The following is a 19,375-nucleotide window of genomic DNA, read 5'->3' as shown; positions in this document are numbered from 1 at the left end:
TTAATTTTAGTAAGGCTCTAAGTTTAGAAATCTATGCTAAAAAGCTTCCAAATGCCAACGGATGCTTATTCTTGTTTTTAGAACTTCCTTGGGTATCAAAACTGTGAAGCATATGCAAAATAGGCAAATCAACTTATCCTAATAAAATAATCATATATTGATTAAATTTACAATACCTATGGTTACATGAACTATTCTTATCTACTAACTTTGACATTTTTAAAAAGAATTTGACTCTGAGTGGAAAAAAAAGAACAAAAAGTACAATATATTGAGCACCAAATATGCTGTAGGCATTGTGTTACATATTTTACATTACGGTGCAGCAGAAAGAATATAAGTTCGAGTCAAGACAAATGTGGATTTGAAATCTATCCCTACACTAACTAGCAACATGACTTTGACAAGTCAATGAAACTCTAGGTCTTTAGTTTCCTGTTTCATAAATAGAAACAAAAATATTTCCTTTCAAAGTTCTTGAGAAGATTAAGAAATTAAAAATTGAAGTCATCCTTTATTCCTTTTGTTTTGTTTTGTTTTTCCTTCATATTTGTCATCCAATCTACCCCAATACAGGACAGAATCATTCCTCACCAATACCACTGCGAACACCCTGGGCTGAGCCACCATTATCTTTTGGGTCAACATCTCCCTAAATTCTTTCCCTGCTTCTACCATTACCCTTTTATTTTTTTTTTTTTTATTTTTTTTTTTCAACGTTTATTTATTTTTGGGACAGAGAGAGACAGAGCATGAACGGGGGAGGGGCAGAGAGAGAGGGAGACACAGAGTCGGAAACAGGCTCCAGGCTCTGAGCCATCAGCCCAGAGCCCGACGCGGGGCTCGAACTCACAGACCGCGAGATCGTGACCTGGCTGAAGTCGGACGCTTAACCGACTGCGCCACCCAGGCGCCCCTACCATTACCCTTTTAAAATCAGTTTTCAATGCAGCAGCCAGTGTGATCCTTTTAAAACATAAAACAGATTATGGGACTCCTCTGCTCAAATCTCGACATCACTCCTTATAAAAGTCCTTGCAATAGACCTGCATGGATCTCACTCTGGTTGGTTCTCATACCTCACCTCCTACTACTTTCCCTTCGCTCCAACTACCACCATTGGACTGCCCACTCTTGTCTAATATACTAGACATGCTTCCTACCTTTTTCACTTATTTCATGCCTTTGTTTAAATGTGACTTCCTCAAGAAGGATTATAATTGATTAAAAGTAACATAAATAAAGAAAATAGTTCAAACGCCTAGATAAAATAAATATTCAAACAACGGTAGTCAAAGCCAAGTGACTTGCCCAAGTCACAGCATAAGTGGCTGAAATCAGATTTCAAATAAAAAACATAGCCCTAAAACCCAGTGTCTGTAAGTTTGCCTGGCTGACTAGGCCACAATGATCTCTTTTTCTCTCAGAAAATCCCAATACTTAGTAAATATACCACATGTTTGGTCATTTACTCATACATGGCCTTAAAAATATCACTGCTTTTAGGAGGGTCAGGGTAGCTCAGTTGGTTGAGCGCCTGACTCTTGATTTTGGCTCAGGTCATGGTGTTGTGGTTCGTGGGTTCAAGCCCCACGTTGGTCTCCACACTGACAGTGCGGAGCTTGCTTGGGATTCTCTCTCTCTCTGCCCCTCCTCCTCTCTCTCTCTATCAAAATAAATAAACTTAAAAAAAAATATATATATATCACTAGTTTTTCCATGTATACATACCCTTTCAAAGAAACCAAAACCGTCCTACTGCAGACTGTTATACATACTTTGTAAAATATCCCAGAGCATCCTTAGAAATGTTGAGGAAGTTAATAAACACAAAAATAATATAACTGAAACTCCCATGTAACAAAAGTAAAATTCTAGCTGTCCTCTTACCAGTGTTTAATGCCTACCTATGAAACTGGGCTCTCTACCTCTTTTAAAAGGCTAAGATTTTTTTAAATTGAAAAAACCTTATTTCACCCTTATCTTTATTGTAAAATTCTTGACTGTTGCTTTGATAACCATAATCTTTTGATTATTTCTAGACTTAAGTCAAACTTTTTTTTACCTATTTAAATTCTTTAACAGTTCAAAATATCATGACTCAAATACACTTCCTCTGTAAGTCACTACTGCAGTTGAGCTGTGACATTTATTAAATACTTTATATATTAAAAATACACTGATGCAATACAAACTACAAATGTAAGACATGCTAATTGAAAACTGAGTTTATTATAAACGAACGGACTCCCAGTAACATTGCTTTAACATTTTTAAGGATAAAATTATTGGAGATATGCCTAATGGTATAAAATCTGGGTATTTTAACCATGTGTTGAAGCGTATCTGAGACTGTTTTAAGAAAAATCTTGCTCTATCTATGGGTATGCTATGGACCTTTCTCCCATATAGATGTAAAGCAGCCTCTTAATCAGGAGCACATTTTCATTTGGCTTTTAACTGTCATAAATAAATGTCAGCCCCATCTACAGTTTGGCTACCCATTAAACCATGTGGGCTTGAACTTATTAAAAAACACAGATTTGTAAACTAAATAATTCTCAGAGAATGTGACCTAAAACTTAATGAAAATAGTATTTCCAACATATGGTTTAAGGGCTATGCAATCCATCTCCATTTGTAGATCAGTTGTTCTCAAATGTAGGCAAGTAGAATGTAAGGAAATCTTTTTCAAATTACACATATGACCTCCTCCACTTCCACCTCCACTCTCCCTTCTCTAGAGATACACACCCCAAAATAGGAGATCATCATAGTCCCCTTCATTTAATTATGCTTTGTCCTATATTTCCTCTGTTTACTTTAAAACTTCTGGATTTTTAAAAAATGCTTTACTTTTTTTTTTTTTTTTTTTTTTTAGTAACCCCTACACCCAACACGGGCCTCAAACTCACAACCCTGAGATTAAGAGTCACACGCTCTTCGGTCTGTGCCAGCCAGGCAACCCTAAAAACTTTGGACTTTTGACTGCCTTGAATTCACTGTACAACTAGAAACAAAATAAATGCAATAATAAAAATAAAACAAGTTTTCAAGTCAGTTAATATGCAAGTTTTTGATGTGATAGTTGATACGAATGTTTCTTTGTCAAGAATTTGAAACAATTACACAAATACAGTCCTTATCTGATTTGCATTTATCCTTTTGGATGGCAAAATTACTTATTTCTAGGTCAAGTTGTGTGCAAGATTAATATTGGAGTCCACATTTTCTTTTTGCTAATCTAATTATATGTAAAGTCTCTATACAGTATTTTATGTATCCAAAAACTAAAAATGAAAAATAAATTCATGTGATCTTTTGCCAAGTGAACATTAAATAATCAATATTATCACTTGACTTCATGGTTTTTGAAGAGATCAATGGAATGGATTGTTTTGGTATTTGGAGATACAATATTTTACCAACCTTAGAGGGTGAGAAAGATGGAGAGAGCAATAATCTAAAAAGTCCTTGAAAGTTGAATGACTTTGTATATAAGTATTTTAATCACATGAATATTTTTGGCCAAGAACTGAATTCTAAAGACCAAAAAAGGAATGATTCCTTAATAAGCCTTTTTTTTTCTTTAAAATATCGCTGTATTCCTTTTATTAGCTCCTGATTTTTATTACAAATGATGATGAGTTAAAAGGGATTAAACAGGTATACTGATTCAAATAAGGAAACACTGAAAATAATACTTTTGATTTTAAAAATCTTTGTCTTGATTTTTTTATTGTAGTTTATTTTGTTACTTTGGTAATATAGATAGTTCCATGAGATATGTACAATATCACATTCTATTTATTTTATTTTATTTTTTAATTTTTTTTTCAACGTTTATTTATTTTTTGGGGGGACAGAGAGAGACAGAGCATGAACGGGGGAGGGGCAGAGAGAGAGGGAGACACAGAATCGGAAACAGGCTCCAGGCTCCGAGCCATCAGCCCAGAGCCTGACGCGGGGCTCGAACTCACGGACCGCGAGATCGTGACCTGGCTGAAGTCGGACGCTCAACCGACTGCGCCACCCAGGCACCCCACATTCTATTTATTATTTGGATACAATTACATTTTCATTTATTCACATTCTTAAAATACATGTAATTTTTAAAATACAGGAGAAATCAATGCTCTCTTACACATTTTCTACTCGAACACGCTGATAGTCAGAAAGTATAGCACCTACTGATATCCCCTCTACTTCTTCTTTTTCCTGAAAATAAAAGAAAAAATATAACTTTAAAAATAAACATGTGGCTATGCATTATGCTCTGAAAGTTATAAAAGAACTGGGCCTCAGCTAGAAAACCATTTTGAAGCAGAATAATTTACGAAAATGTAATCCACATTCAGAATAAATAAATACATGTATTTAAGTCATACTCTCAGCTGTGTGGAAAGTATTTATTCTTTTTACTTAAAATCCAAATAACTAGAGACCATTTTCTGTGAAGAAGGCAAAGATTTAGATGGTACTTTCAAGATGTTTCCTCACTAAAAACATTTTTAAAGACTCAGTGATGTTCAGTGAAATTTTTTGAGAAATTTCTATTTTTTCAGACTGAATAACTTTATTTATTTACTTATTTATAATGTTTATTTATTTTTGAAAGACAGAGACAGAGCACAAACAGAGGAGGAGCAGAGAGAGAGGGAGACACAGAATCTGAATCAGGTTCCAGGCTCTGTGCCAGCAGCATAGAGCCCGATGTGGGGCTCGAACTCACGAACCGTGAGATCATGACGTGAGCCGAAGTCGGTCACTTAACCGACTGAGACAACCAGGCACCCCAGAATGAGTAACTTGAAAAAAAGTAAGCAATGGCATAAGTAGAAAAGGGGACACAATGATTTTATCTGTATCTCCAGGAAGCAGAGATAATAGAGCCATTACTTGGATAATGGTATAGCACAGTGGATAAAGAATTCTATGATGAGAAGAAAGCAATGGATTGCTATCAGCAGAGTTACAACTGAGAATACCCAGCACTACATCTAACAGAATCTCACAGGAAAGAGGAATAATCTATCCAGTGTGCTCATTAATGAGTTGGAGGAAATGTAAAGTCAAATATGATCAAGTTTGCAAATGATACAAAGCAAGGATGGGTAATAAAAAAAAAAAGGAAGAAATGAAGATCAAACATGTACATGGATGGATATGGAGAATTTGGGAATTTGGAAGGACAGGTTTAAGATGAGATTTAATGTAGAGAAGTATAAGATAGTACACTTACGGAAGAATAATACATAATACAGGTATACACTAGGAATCTGTTATCTAGAAAACAGATATGAAGAAAGTGACTGGAGGGTAATTACTAACAACAAACTAAATAGAAATTCTCTGAATAGGCACAAAAGAAAATCCATCCTGGTATATGGAGTACAGAAGAAACTACTTGAGAGAGATGACTTCATTATTAATACTCTTTCCATACTTGGAAATCTACAAAGAAAAGCAATAGTGTTTCACATAAAAACATATGTAATACTTCAAGGCATATTGAAATAACCAGTGTGTCCTAGTAGGATGCCATAATAAATAAAATGCGCAACAAGAATCTCTCAAGTCTTTGGAAATAAAGACAATTTAGAGTTTCTCCTCCAAAATGAGAAAGAAATATCTGCCCAAACATCCCCCAAATATGATTCTATTACATAAGGTTTACAGGAACAAAAGCTATTTCCTGTACTTTCCTAGTTTAGCAACATTGTTAGAGCATTTGCTTATAACCTTTCTCTTCACTTCCTAGCCATTTTCTTTTCATAAAAGTCATTGTATTCTTTAGAAAAAGTCAAGACATAGTGTTCCTAAATAAATATAAACATGGCAGGTGCCCATGTGGCTCAGTCAGTTAAACGTCTGTCATCCAGCTCTCCACTCAGGTCATGATCTCCAGTTTCGTGAGATCGAGCCCTGCACTGGGCTCTGTACTGGGCTCTGCACTGGCAGTGCAGAGCCTGTTTGGGATTCTCTCTCTCTCCGCCCCTCCCTCTCTCTTTCTGTCTCTCTCCTAAACTAAATAAATAAATAAATGCAAATATGTCATAGATCACAGAGTAGTGAACAGTGTCATCAAAAGATCAAAATCAGTTATATTATTCCTATATCATAGAGTGGTTTACATGAAGTTTTGCCATAAGAAAATATAAAGGACTAAAATTATATATGTATATGTGTGTATTTCTCTATACACCAAGGAAACAAAGATAAGAGGTACTGGTACTTTTCTGTTTTAACTAAGTCACGCCATTGTCAAAATAAAAACTGGCATTGACTATCCATTTAAAATGTGCTATTGGGGCGCCTGGGTGGCGCAGTCGGTTAAGCGTCCGACTTCAGCCAGGTCACGATCTCGCGGTCCGTGAGTTCGAGCCCCGCGTCAGGCTCTGGGCTGATGGCTCGGAGCCTGGAGCCTGTTTCTGATTCTGTGTCTCCCTCTCTCTCTGCCCCTCCCCCGTTCATGCTCTGTCTCTCTCTGTCCCAAGAATAAATAAACGTTGAAAAAAAAATTAAAATAAATAAATAAAATAAAATGTGCTATCATTCTATAATTCTCATCTAATGTTCACCATAACCCTAAAATAATTATTATTTAATCATTCTTAGTCTACATACTTTCTCTGGAATTCTCTTCTCTTTCCATCTCTTTTATTTTCTATTTGATAATACCTAATTAATCAGCTCTAGGATCATATACCAAACTGAATTTGGACTATTCTTCCAAACTAGGACTAAATATAGATCATTCATTTAAAAAATTTTTTTTAATGTTTATTTATCTTGAGAGAGAGAGAGAGAGAGAGAGAGAGAGAGAGAGAGAAAGCATGAGCAGCAGAGCGGCAGAGAGAGAGAGGGAGACACAGAATCCAAAGCAGGCTCTAGGCTCTGAGCTGTCAGCACAGAGCCCAATGTGGGGCTCAAAATCACGACCCGTGAGATCATGACCTGAGCTGAAGTCGGATGCTTAAATGACTGAGCCACCAGGCACCCCTAAATCACTCATTTTTTAATGTGAGAATCATTTTTTATTAATTTTTAAAAATTTTAATTCCAGCGTAGTTAACATTGTTACATTAGTTTCAGTTATGCGCTATAGTGATTCAGCAGTTTCATATATTACTCAGTGCTCATTAAGTATACACTTTAATCCCCTTCACCTATTTCACTCCACCCCCTGTAACCATCTGTTTGTTCTCTATAGTTGAGTCTATCTGGGGGTTTGTCTTTTTTTTTCCTGTTGGTTCATTTGTTTTGTTTCTTAAATTCTACATATGAGTGAAATCATATGGTATTTACATCTTTCTCTACCTAGCTTATGTCCCTTAGCATTATTCTCTCTAGCTCCATCCATGTTGTTGCAAATGGCAAGATTTCATTCTTTATGGCCAAATAATATTTCATTATATATATAGTATTTCATTTTATATATACATATATATGTATATATATGTATGTGTGTATATTGTGTGTGTGTGTGTATACACACACACACCCCACATCTTTATCCATTCATCAATCGACGGACACTTGGGCTGCTTCCATAGTTTGGCTACTATAAATAATGCTGCAATAAACATAGGGGTGCATATATCCTTTCAAATTAATGTTTTCATATTCTTTGGGTAAATACCCCATAGTGAAAATACTAGATCATAGAGTAGTTCAATTTTCAATTTTTTGAGGAACCTCCATACAGTCTTCCATGGTGCCTGCACCAGGTTGCATTCCCACCAAAAATGCAAAAGGAAAAAGAGCCCTTTTCCTCCAAATCCTCACCAACATTTATTTCTTGAGTTTTTGATTTTAGCCATTCTGACAGGTGTGAGGTGATATCTCATTATAGTTTTGATGTAGTGATGTTGAGCATTTTGTTGTGTGTCTGGCCATTGCCCATATGGATATCTTCTCTGGAGAAACATCTGTTCATGTCTTCTGCCCATTTTTTAAATGTTTATTTTTATTTTTAAATTTTTTTATTTTTTAAATTTACAACCAATTAGTGAGCATATAGTGCAACAATTTCAGGAGTAGAGAGCTTAATGCCCCTTACCCATTTAGCCCCTCCCCCCTCCCACAACCCATCCAGTCACCCTCTGTTTGTTCTCCATATTTATGAGTCTCTTATGTTTTGTCCCCCTCCCTGTTTTTATAGTATTTTTGCTTCCCTTCCCTTATGTTCATCTGTTCTGTGTCTTAAAGTCCTCATGACTGAAGTCATATGGTATTTGTCTTTCTCTAACTAATTTTGCTTAGCATAATACCCTCTAGTTCCATCCACATAGTTGCAAATGGCAAGATTCCATTCTTTTTGATTGCTGAATAATACTCCATTGTGTGTATGTGTGTATGTATATATATATATATACCACATCTTCTTTACCCATTCATCCCTCGACGGACATTTGGGCTGTTTCCATACTTTGGCTATTGTTGATAGTGCTCCTATAAAATGGGGGTGCATGTGTCCCTTCAAAACAGCATACCTGTATCCCTTGCATAAATACCTAGTAGTACAGTTGCTGGGTTGTGGGGTAGTTCTATTTTTACTTTTTTGAGGAACCTCCATACTGTTTTCCAGAGTGGCTGCACCAGCTTGCATTCCCACCAGCAGTGCAAAAGAGATCCTCTTTCTCTGAATCCTCGCCAACATCTGTTGTTGCCTGAGTTGTTAATGTTAGCCATTCGGATAGGTGTAAGGTGGTATCTCATTGTGGTTGTGATTTGTATTTCCCTGATTATGAGTGATGTTCAGTATTTTTTCATGTGTCGGTTGGCCATCTGGATGTCTTCTCTGGGGAGACGTGTCTATTCATGTCTTTTGCCCATTTCTTCACTGGATTATTTATTTTTTGGTTGTTGAGTTTGATAAGTTCTTGGTAGATTTTGGATACTAACCCTTGTGCTGATATGTCATTTGCAAATGTCATCTCCCATTCTGTTGGTTGCCTTTTAGTTCTGTGGATTGTTTCCTTTGCTGTGCAGAAGCTTTTTATTTTGATGAGGTTCTAGTAGTTCATTTTTGCTTTTGTTTCCCTTGCCTCCAGAGACGTGTTGAGTAAGAAGTTGCTGAGGCGAAGATCAAAGAGGTTTTTGCCTGCTTTCTCCTTGAGGATTTTGATGGCTTCCTGTTTTACATTTAGGTCTTTCATCCATTTTGAGTTTATTTTTGAGTATGGTGTAAGAAAGTGGTCCAGGTTCATTCTTCTGCATGTTGCTGTCCAGTTTTCCCAGCACCACTTGCTGAAGAAACTGTCTTTATTCCATTGGATATGCTTTCCTGCTTTGTCAACGACTAGTTGGCCATACGTTTGTGGGTCCATTTCTGGGTTCTCTATTCTGTTCCATTGATCTGAGTGTCTGTTTTTGTGCCAGTACCATACTGTCTTGATGATTATAGCTTTGCAGTATAGCTTGAAGTCCAGGATTATGATGCCTTCTGCTTTGGTTTTCTTTTTCAAGATTGCTTTGGCTATTCGGGGTCTTTTCTGGTTCCACACAAATTTTAGGATTATTTGTTCTAGCTCTGTGAAAAATGCTGGTGTTATTTTGATAGGGATTGCATTGAATATGTAGATTGCTTTGGGTAGTATCGACATTTTAACGATATTTGTTCTTCCTATCCATGAGCATAGAATCTTTAAATGTTTATTTGAGAGAGAGAGAGAGAGAGAGAGAGAGAGAGAGAGAGAGAGAATGAGCAGGGGAGGGGCAGAGAGAGAGGGAGACAAAGAATCCAAGCAGGCTCTGCACTGCTAGCACAAAGTACAATGTAGATCTTGAACCCACGGACCATGAGAACATGACCTGAGCCAAAGTCAGAGGCTTAACCGACTGAACCACCCAGGAGCCCCTTCTGCCCATTTTTTAATTTGACTGTTTTTGTTTTTTGGTGTTGAGTTTTATAAGTTCTTTGTGCACTTTGGATACTAACGCTTTATCAGATAATGTCATTTGCAAATATCTTCTCCCATTCAGTAGGTTGTCTTTTAGTTTTATTGGTGATCTGCTTTGCTATGCAGAAGCTTTTGATTTATTATTATTATTTTTTAAGATTTGATTTTTAAGTCATCTCTATACCCAACATGGGGCTCAAACACACAACCCTGAGACCAAGAGTCACATGCTCTACTGATTGAGCTAGTCAGGCACCCCAGAAGTGTTTTATTTTGATGTAGTTGCAATAGTTTATTTCTGCTTTTGTTTCCCTTGCCTCAGGGGACATATCTAGAAAGATGCTGCTATGACCAATGTCAGAGAAATCACTGCCTGTGCTTTCTTGTAGGATTTTTATGGTTTCAGGTCTGGCAATAGGTCCTTCATTCATTTTGAGTTTGTTTTTGTACACAGTGTAAAAAAGTGGTCCATTTTCATTTTTTTGCATGCGAATATCCAGTTTCCAACACCATTTGTTGAAGAGACTGTCTTTTTATGTGAGAATCTTTATTTTGACAAATAAATACCGTATACAAAATTTTAACTTAAAAAAGCAAGTAAAAATTAACATTTAAAAATTATTGTAGAAATAATAACAATACAAGGGTTAAAATTCTTACAGAGGAAAAATAAAAACATGTCCAATTGTATAAAGGCTCTTCCCTTGCAGGAAACAGGGATAAAGCCGAAGACTCAGTTTGGTCGTGCTGCTGAAAAATGTACAAAATAACTCAGAATAAAGAGTTGAGGTCAAGTGCTATGAACCCACTATTTGTACCTGCCTACTCTTGATCTGAAGAAAGTTAACAACCGGAGTGCAAGGCAGAGCTGATGGTAGGATAGTCAAGTTCTCCATCTGGGAGTTCATAATCTAAATATAGACCTAACTAATGACTTGTTTAACAATCATGATTACTGCTACCCATTAAAAATCCAACCTTACCACCTACTAGCTTGGTGATTTTGATCAAGTTACATAATTTCTGTGTTTCAGTTTCCTTATTCATAGTGAGGATAATAATAGTTCCTGTTTCCTAGGGTTACTGTGAAGACTGAGTAAAATAATCCAGATCAATAACAGTAAGCACTCAGTAAATCTTTTGTGTCATTATCATAATCTTCTTTCTTATTACTACTACTTCTATAACTACTTCTGTTACTACTTCCATTACTACTACTGGCCACCACCAGCACCACCTACTACTGTTACTACTATGTAATGAAGGCCTAACTTGACAGACAAAACCCTTCATTCCTGGGCATTAACTTCTTGCTCATTATCAGTCCTCAACACAAGCCTACAAAGCTGTGATGGTTAAGTTTATTTGTTAACTTGACTGGGCTGATAAAAGGTTATTTCTGTGAGGACACTTCAGAAAGAGATTATAATTTGAATTGTTAAAACTGAGTAAAGAAGACAGCCCCAACCAAAGAGGTGGGCATCATCCAATCCAATGAGGGCCTGAATAGAACTAAAAGGCAGAGGAAGGGTAAATTTATTCTGCTTGAGCAGGGACATCCATCTTCTCCCGTCCTTAGACATGGTCACCCCTGGTTTTCGAGACTTAGAACTTGCACTGAAATTTACATCATTGGCTGCCTTGGTTCTGAGGTCTTTGGGTTTGGACTGGAAACATATCACCAGTGCTCTGGGATCTCCAGTTTGCAAACGGAAGATCCTCCATAATCCTCCATAATCAGATGATAATCTCTCATAATAAATCCCTTTCTATACATCTTTATATATCCCTAGTTCCCTGTTTCTCTAGAAAGCCATGACTAATACATAACCCTAACACTCAACTCTACAGTCCAGATACAACAAACTTTCAACATAGTGAGTCCTGAATAATCCAAGGGTAAGTAAGACTTCTGTTGAATCCTTAACCATTCAGAACATACTACTAACTTCAGAGAAGGCAAAACAGACCTTTAAAAGATAAAGATCTAACAGAGTCAATTTACTCTGTAAAAAAATTTAAAGCTAATAAGCTCATGCCTTGACCCATGACCTGTATCATTTGGGGAAAAAGTCAATAAATTAACAATAGCAGCAAAATAATAGCAGTGGAAGTGTCAACAGAGAAACAAAAAGAAAATGACTACCAGAATCAAAAATGAACTCAGGCTGCATGAAGATACAGCCAGATAAATCACCTTGTGCCATAACAGAAATAAAAAATGGATGTGCTGCAGAAAATAATTAACACAGAATGTGGGGCCCTGAAGTCTGGCCACATCCAAACCAACTTCCTATGATCTGATTCTGTGCCCACTAAGCAAACTTTAGACTCTAATTTAGGTTGCCTTGTTACTTTCAAACCCAGAAAGATTATGCTAATCCATCAAAACAAGCATTCTCATCCTTTTAACACAAAGGGTCTACATTATAAATGAACTGACATTCTGGCTTAGACATTAGTCTTAAAGGAATTTGGTTTATATTAATCTATACTAGAGAGACTGATAACTTCTTGGTACATTGTCAAAACCGATCCTGGAGAGCTATACCATATTGCTCACCAAGTACTATTATCAAACTTAACCAGTCATTTAACCCTCTCCAACAATAATGCTGTCATTGTTCTTTAACTGTTTGTATAAGCAACAAAATAAGGGCATGACATATAAGAAGGGATGGTCAGCTGTATTGAGTAGCTGCTGTTGAAAGCACATATCAAGGAGTGGAAGGAAAAAAGGCTGCAAAATGTAGCCTGGGATCAAACTGTTGAGCAATGTGGCCTGCATCCTGAAGGCAATGGAGAGCCCTTCCCCGTAGGAATTTTTTTTAATTATGTCTATTGAGGTGCAATTTACATATAATAAACTGTATCCATTTAAAGTGCACAATTCAATGAGTTTTAACAAATGTGTATATACCAGTGAAACTGCCACCACAATCAAGATACAAATCATTTTGGTTATACCCAAAAGATAGCTTGTGTCTCTTTGCAGCCCAACCCTCCCTTCACTCCTGGCTTCAGGCAACTACTAACCTGCTTTAGGTCATTTCACATTAGTTTGCATTTTCTATAATGTTTTCTATATATATGTGTGTATATACACATATATATGGACACACACATATATATATATATATATATATATATACACACATATACATATACGTGAATGATACATATCCTTTTGTATTTTGTCATACAATACATATCCTTTTGTTTCTGGGTTCTTTCACTCAGTACGATTTTGAGATTGATCCATGTTGTGTGTATCTATAGCTCATTCCTTTGTGTTCCATTTTAATCCATTGTACAGGCCATACCACATTTGTTTATCCATTCTTTTGTTGATGGATATTTGCATTGTTTCCAGTTTATTCTTGTGAATAAAGCTGCTATGAATTTTCCTAAATGTCTTTGTGTGAATACATGTTTTTGTTTCTCTTGGGTCATGCTAAGGATTTTAAGAAGATACGATCATATTTACAAGTAGAAAGATAAGACTGGTTGACAGTGTCAAGGGTACACAAGAGAGTAGAGAGAGAAGGAGCTTAGTCTGAAAGAACTGAAGAATGGAGATAAGAAGCTAAATTCCAAAAACAACTTAGAGACAAAATTAATAAAACTTGGGAACCATCAGCACAGAGACAAGAAGCACATATAAAAGGTGGGACCAATGATTCCACTTTAAGTGACCACTAGCTAAGAAAGGAACTACATGTCTTAAAACAAAATACTGAGCTTATTTAGCTTTATGTATATTTTTAAGTTTGTTTGTTAGGTATCCAAAGTAGAAAGACTATTAGGTATATTGAATATTCAATATACCTCAAAAGAGTATAGAGTGCTCAAAAGAGTATAGAGAAAGATGTGGGTGTTATCAGCATATAGAAGAACCTGAAGTTGTAGGAGAAAACAAGAACCCCAAGGAGCAGGACAAAGAGCAAGAAGGTGCCTCAGTGTAAGACAGTGAGGGTACAGCTAAATGTAAGGAGAAGGAGAAGAAAGAGACTTTGGTGAAGACACTGGAAAAGAGTGGTCATGATAAGAAGAGACACAGCAAGGATAGAGTAATGAATGTGTGCATAAATAGAATTTTGATGAAAAAGAAAGATAAAGCAACAATATTACCAAGTGCCTAGGTGCTAGGTAATGTGTAGATCTTATCTTAGCTATTCCTTATAGCATTCCAGAATACTATTAAACTGATTTTATATATGAAAAAATAAGATTATCTCATTCAAGTTGACACAGCTGGTCAGTAGAACAAGCAGCCTTTTCACTGAGGCCTGTCTGCCAACCACACCTGTGCTCTTGCTTATATACATATACATAGCGCCACATGCTATAGAAAGTTCAACAGAACCACTGTATTTTACAATTAAGAAGTTAGTTAGTTACAACTACTGTGGGGAAAGTTGCAGTCATGTTTGATGAAAGCAAGAACAAAATATTTGACACAAAAACCATTGCCAAATTCTGCAAAAAATGAATGTCAGAGCCTCAGTAAAATAAATGACTAATCAAACAATGAATATCTATTGTTAAATTGAACACAGTTCACAGAATTTTGAGAGTGAATACAAATCAAATTACATTCCTGTCATCAAGATTGTCAAAGGCAGAGAAAATCAAAATAAAAAATAATAATGTCAATGATAGAGAAGTTAGAGACAAAGATTGGACCCTAAATAGCTGAGTACATTGCTGAGCCACAGGAGCTCTCAAACACAAATGGACACTACTCAGCTTAGAACATTATCACTATCAATGATGGACGTGTTAGTTCGACTGAGGAAATAATAGTCAGCAATGGCATCACTGAGTATGAGAAACAGCAGTGCAGAATACCGTTAAACATTTGTATTAGTTACTACTCTCAACAATGCTCCAAGGTAGACTGTCATCATCTTCTTTGTTTTGTAGATAAAAAATGCTAACACATATTTACAAAGTTAGCTATGACCAGATCAGCTAAGTAGACATCACAGGGGTCATTTGTTGCTTAGATCACCCTTTCCCCCACGCTTTGTCAATGTGAGACACACCTGTAAGACTGCTGAGAAGCTAGTCCATGCAGCTATCTGACCAACAAGGCCAATCATAACAATAGAGAGGGCATCTGCAGAAGCAAACATACTCACAAACTGGTACAAACACAGCTTCATTATTACTAGCATGTGGTACTATGTAGATAAGCAAGAGCACAGGTGTGGTTGGTAGACAGGCCTCAACAAAAAACGAATTAGCAAGGTAGAAGACATACCAAAGATAGAAATTTCTATCATTCTAAGTAGTTAGCCAATTGTTCAATATCATCTTTTATGTAGAGAATTCTCCCCACCAGTTTCACTGTCAACTTTATCATATGCTACATTCCTATACATGTTTAGGTCTTCTGTGTACATGTTCCACTGATCTATTTCTGGGTCAGCACCACACTGTTTTAATTACAGCATCTTCAGAATATGTCTGAATACCTGTTAGTGTATGTCTAATCCTTGTATTTTTCAGTCAGGAAATATTAGTGAGCTTCTTAGACTTCTCTGCAATTATATATTACAAATCTGCACTGGACTCTTAAGACAGAGGATTATGGTTTGATCTTCAGCAAATAGTTCTCCTACCCCCTCACTACCTCCCTTTTAGCTCTGTCATTACTTTTTTTTAAGTTTTTGAGAGAGAGAGAGAGTGCACACATGAACGAGCATGGGAAGGGCAGAGGGAGAGGGAAGGAGAGAATCTTAAGCAGGCTCCACGCTCAGTGCAGAGCTTGACATGTGGCTTGATCTCACAACCATGAGATCATGACCTGAGCCGAAATCAAGAGTCAGACAGTTAACTGAGTCACCCTCTTTCCTTTTGAAGCAAACTGTATTGATTTTAATTAAGCATCATCATCCTGAATACATACATGATTTTTTCCTGCTCTTGGGAACCATTCTAAACATTTAGAAAAGAAAGAAAATAAAATCCAGAAAGATCTGACTAAGGATCATCAGCTCTATCAACCTATCAGCACCTGTACCTATAGATTCTGCCTCTTCCTATGAAAATGGGCTCCTAAGCCCTAACTGCTCCTAAGTGATCCTTTGCATGGTATCCCAATACATCTACATGGCTTAAGGGCTTTTTGTTTTTTTCTTGTACCATCAATTTTTACTCCTGGTTCATGTTCATCATTATATAATATACTGTGATAGCTGCCAAAAAACTCATGTCCTCTTCCAGGTATCATTATTTAATAGGGATAATTATTATCCTTATTAAAGTAAAACTTCAAAAGAACGTATATATTTTTCTCCATTTCCTCATCATCCATTCTCTTTTAAACCCCCTCCAGGCAACCTTGAGTTCCTATCAGTATACTAAAACTTCTCTTATCCTGTAGGTTTGCCAAATTCAATGGGCAATTCTCGGTCATTACCTTACTTGAATTCTTCTTCCTACCTTAATGGCTATTCCTCTCTCTCCCTTACTGGCTCCTTGCCCTCTTCATTATCTCCAAAATTAAAGTGCCCAGAGTTCAGTCCTTGTCTCTCTTCCCTTCTCTAACTATATTCATTCCCCGGCAATTTCATCTGGTTGCATGTTTTCTAAAGATCCAGGATGCAAATGTCTGCTCTAATGCCCATTTGGGTGTTTACTAAGTATTTCAAACCTGAACAGATTCAAAACAAAACTCTTGATTCAGGCACATACACTCATCACACCTAGAGGTGCTTTCATATATGGCTGCTCATCTTAGGAAATGACATTGCACATATATTTTTGGTCAGGCCAAAAATCTTAGAGTCATCCATGATTTTTCTTTCCCTTATGACCCACATCCAACCAAGCAATAGTTCTATTAGCTCCATCTTCCAAAAATATCCAGAAGCCAATCACTTCTCATCTCCTCTACCACTACCACTAGTGTTAACCACCATCACTCTCAATTGGACTACTGCAATAGTTTCCTAACTCACCTCCTGAAGTCCACACTTCCTCACTACAGTTTATCTCCACAGAGCAACCAGTGATCTTTCAAAATATAAACCAGAACATGCAGCTCCCTGCTTGAAAATCCTCTAATGGCTTCCCACAAAGCTTAAGAGTAATACACAATCTCCTTTTGGATAATATACAAGGTTCTAAATGACCTGGGCCCTCCCAGCTTCTCTGACCTCACCATCTACTACTATCCTGTCAGCTTATTCCAATGATCCTCATTGGACTTCTTGTTCCTCAAACATTTAAGCTCATTTGCATCTTAGGGTCTCCTTCCCTATGCCTATGAAACACTTCCTGTAGAAATTTACATGATCTATTTGGTTACTTTTTTAGGGTCTTGCTCAAATATCTCAGACAGGCCTTCTCTGCCTTCTTTCTAAAACAGTCCTCCTACTCCACTCACTACCCCTCCCTAGCCCTGTCACTACTTCCTTGCCCTGGATTTATTTTCTTCATAGCATTACCTGAAATTACATCATATGTTTACTTATTTAATTTTTATTTATTTATTTTTCTCTCTAATTTTTTTAAAATGTGTCTTTAGTTTTATGAGGGCAGGTACTTGGTCTTGTTTCACTATATCCTCAGCTCTAGAAAAGCACCTAGGACAATACTGAATATTCAATAAACATTTATAATTGAATGAAGATGATTACATAAAATTACAACTTCAGCAATTATCCTAAACAAAACTAAGTCAATAAATGAAAACAAAAAGACCACTTTGTAACATACATGAGAAAGAGTTAATGTCTTTGTCTTTCAAGATAGAAGGAACAGATTAACACCCAATAGTAAAAATGAGAAAAGATATTACTAGGTATTTTTAAGAGAATAAATACAATGACTAATTTCAACCTTCAGAAGAACAAAGAAAATACAAACTAGAATTACTTTTTGTCAAACAAATATATATATATAAATATATATATATATATATATATGTCTGTGTGTAATTTTATTAAAATTTGATTAATACTTAAAGATGATTAGGATATGGAGAGTTGCATAAGCTCGTGCACCATGGATGAAGCTGTTGCTAGTGCATCCTTTCTGAAAACCAACCTTGAGGTATGTATCAAGAAGCCTTATTATGTTTATTTTCTTAGACCCAGTAATTTCTTTGTTTTTCTTTAACAATTTTTTAAAAATTTAAGTCCAAGTTAGTTAACATATACTGTAATAATGATTTCAGGAATAGAACTTAGTGGCTCATTACTTAGATATGACATCCAGTGTTCATCCCAAGAAGTGCCCTCCTTAATGCCCATCACCCATTTAGCCCATCCCTCTACCCACCTCCCTCCATTAACCCTCAGTTTGTTCTCTGTATTTAAGAGTCTCTTATGATTTGTCTCTCTCCCTTTCTTATTTTTGCTTCCCTTCCCCTATGTTCATCTGTTTTCTTAAATTCCACATGAGTGAAATCATATGATATTTGTCTTTCTCTGACTGAACTAATTTCGCTTAGCATAATACACTCTAGTTCCATCCACATTGCTGCAAATGGCAAGATTTCATTCTTTTTGATCATGGAGTAATATTCCATTGCATATTTATACCACATCTTTATCCATTCATCAATTGATGGACTTTTGGGCTCTTTCCACACTTTGGCTATTGTCAATAGTGAGACCCAGCAATTTAATATTTTACTTTCAGAAATGTAGTCAATAAAACTAACTATAAATGTACACAAAAGTTTATTTATAAGTATCTTCATCTTATTTACATTCTTCATGTAATTGGAACAAAAATTTTAAAATCCTAAAATCTCAAATAATAGAAGGATGGTACATTAATTTTTTAAATTTTTTTTGAGAGAATGCACACGTGCATTTATGAACAAGTGGGGAACAAGCAGGTGAACAGGGAGAGAGAATATCTTAAGCAGGCTCCATGGCCCAAGGTGGAGTCCAACACAGGGCTCGATCCCATGACTGTGAGATCATGACCTAAGCCAAAATCAAGAGTCAGATACTTAACCGACTGAGCCACCCAGGCATATCTATGGTACATTTAGAAGAGAGAAGACAAAGCAGTCATTAACAAAATATTTTCAAAGGATATATAACATGCGGAAATATTTATTTTTTTTACATTATTATTATTTTTAAATATATGAAATTTATTGTCAAATTGGTTTCCATACAACACCCAGTGCTCATCCCAAAAGATGCCCAACATGAGGAAATATTTATGACATAAGATTCAGTGAAAAAAATTTCCACAGATTGTGTATTAAAATATATGGATTTTTTTTGAAATATCCATAAGGCATGGAAAGAAGACCAGAAATAGACCAAATTACAATAATGCTTATTTCTAAACAGTATTTCATTTTTCTGTTTTATTTACAACTTTATACCTTCTCAAATACCTTTTTTATGTTTATTTAATTTTTGACAGAAAGTATGTGCTATTGGGGGAGGGCCACACAGAGAGGAGACAGAGGATCTGAAGTGGGCTCTGAGCTG

General features: G+C 36.2%; 1 protein-coding gene across 2 annotated transcripts in view; it reads right to left on the bottom strand.

The window, feature by feature from the left end:
- DPH6 (diphthamine biosynthesis 6) overlaps positions 1 to 19,375 on the bottom strand; it is a 214,199-nt gene that overhangs the window by 104,901 nt on the left and 89,923 nt on the right. For both annotated transcript variants that reach the window (XR_006293322.1, XM_043555712.1), the window contains exon 4: positions 4,145 to 4,218. Coding sequence is in view for 1 of the 2 variants with exons in the window: in XM_043555712.1 (XP_043411647.1) it covers positions 4,145 to 4,218 (74 nt within the window). In the remaining variant the exon portion in view is untranslated. The remainder of the gene's footprint in view (positions 1 to 4,144; positions 4,219 to 19,375) is intronic.

The sequence above is a fragment of the Prionailurus bengalensis genome, chromosome B3 (genome assembly GCF_016509475.1).
Source record: "Prionailurus bengalensis isolate Pbe53 chromosome B3, Fcat_Pben_1.1_paternal_pri, whole genome shotgun sequence".
NCBI lineage: Eukaryota > Metazoa > Chordata > Mammalia > Carnivora > Felidae > Prionailurus > Prionailurus bengalensis.
The sequence above is the reverse complement of the archived record's forward strand: the minus strand, read 5'-3'. Positions and strand labels throughout refer to the sequence as shown.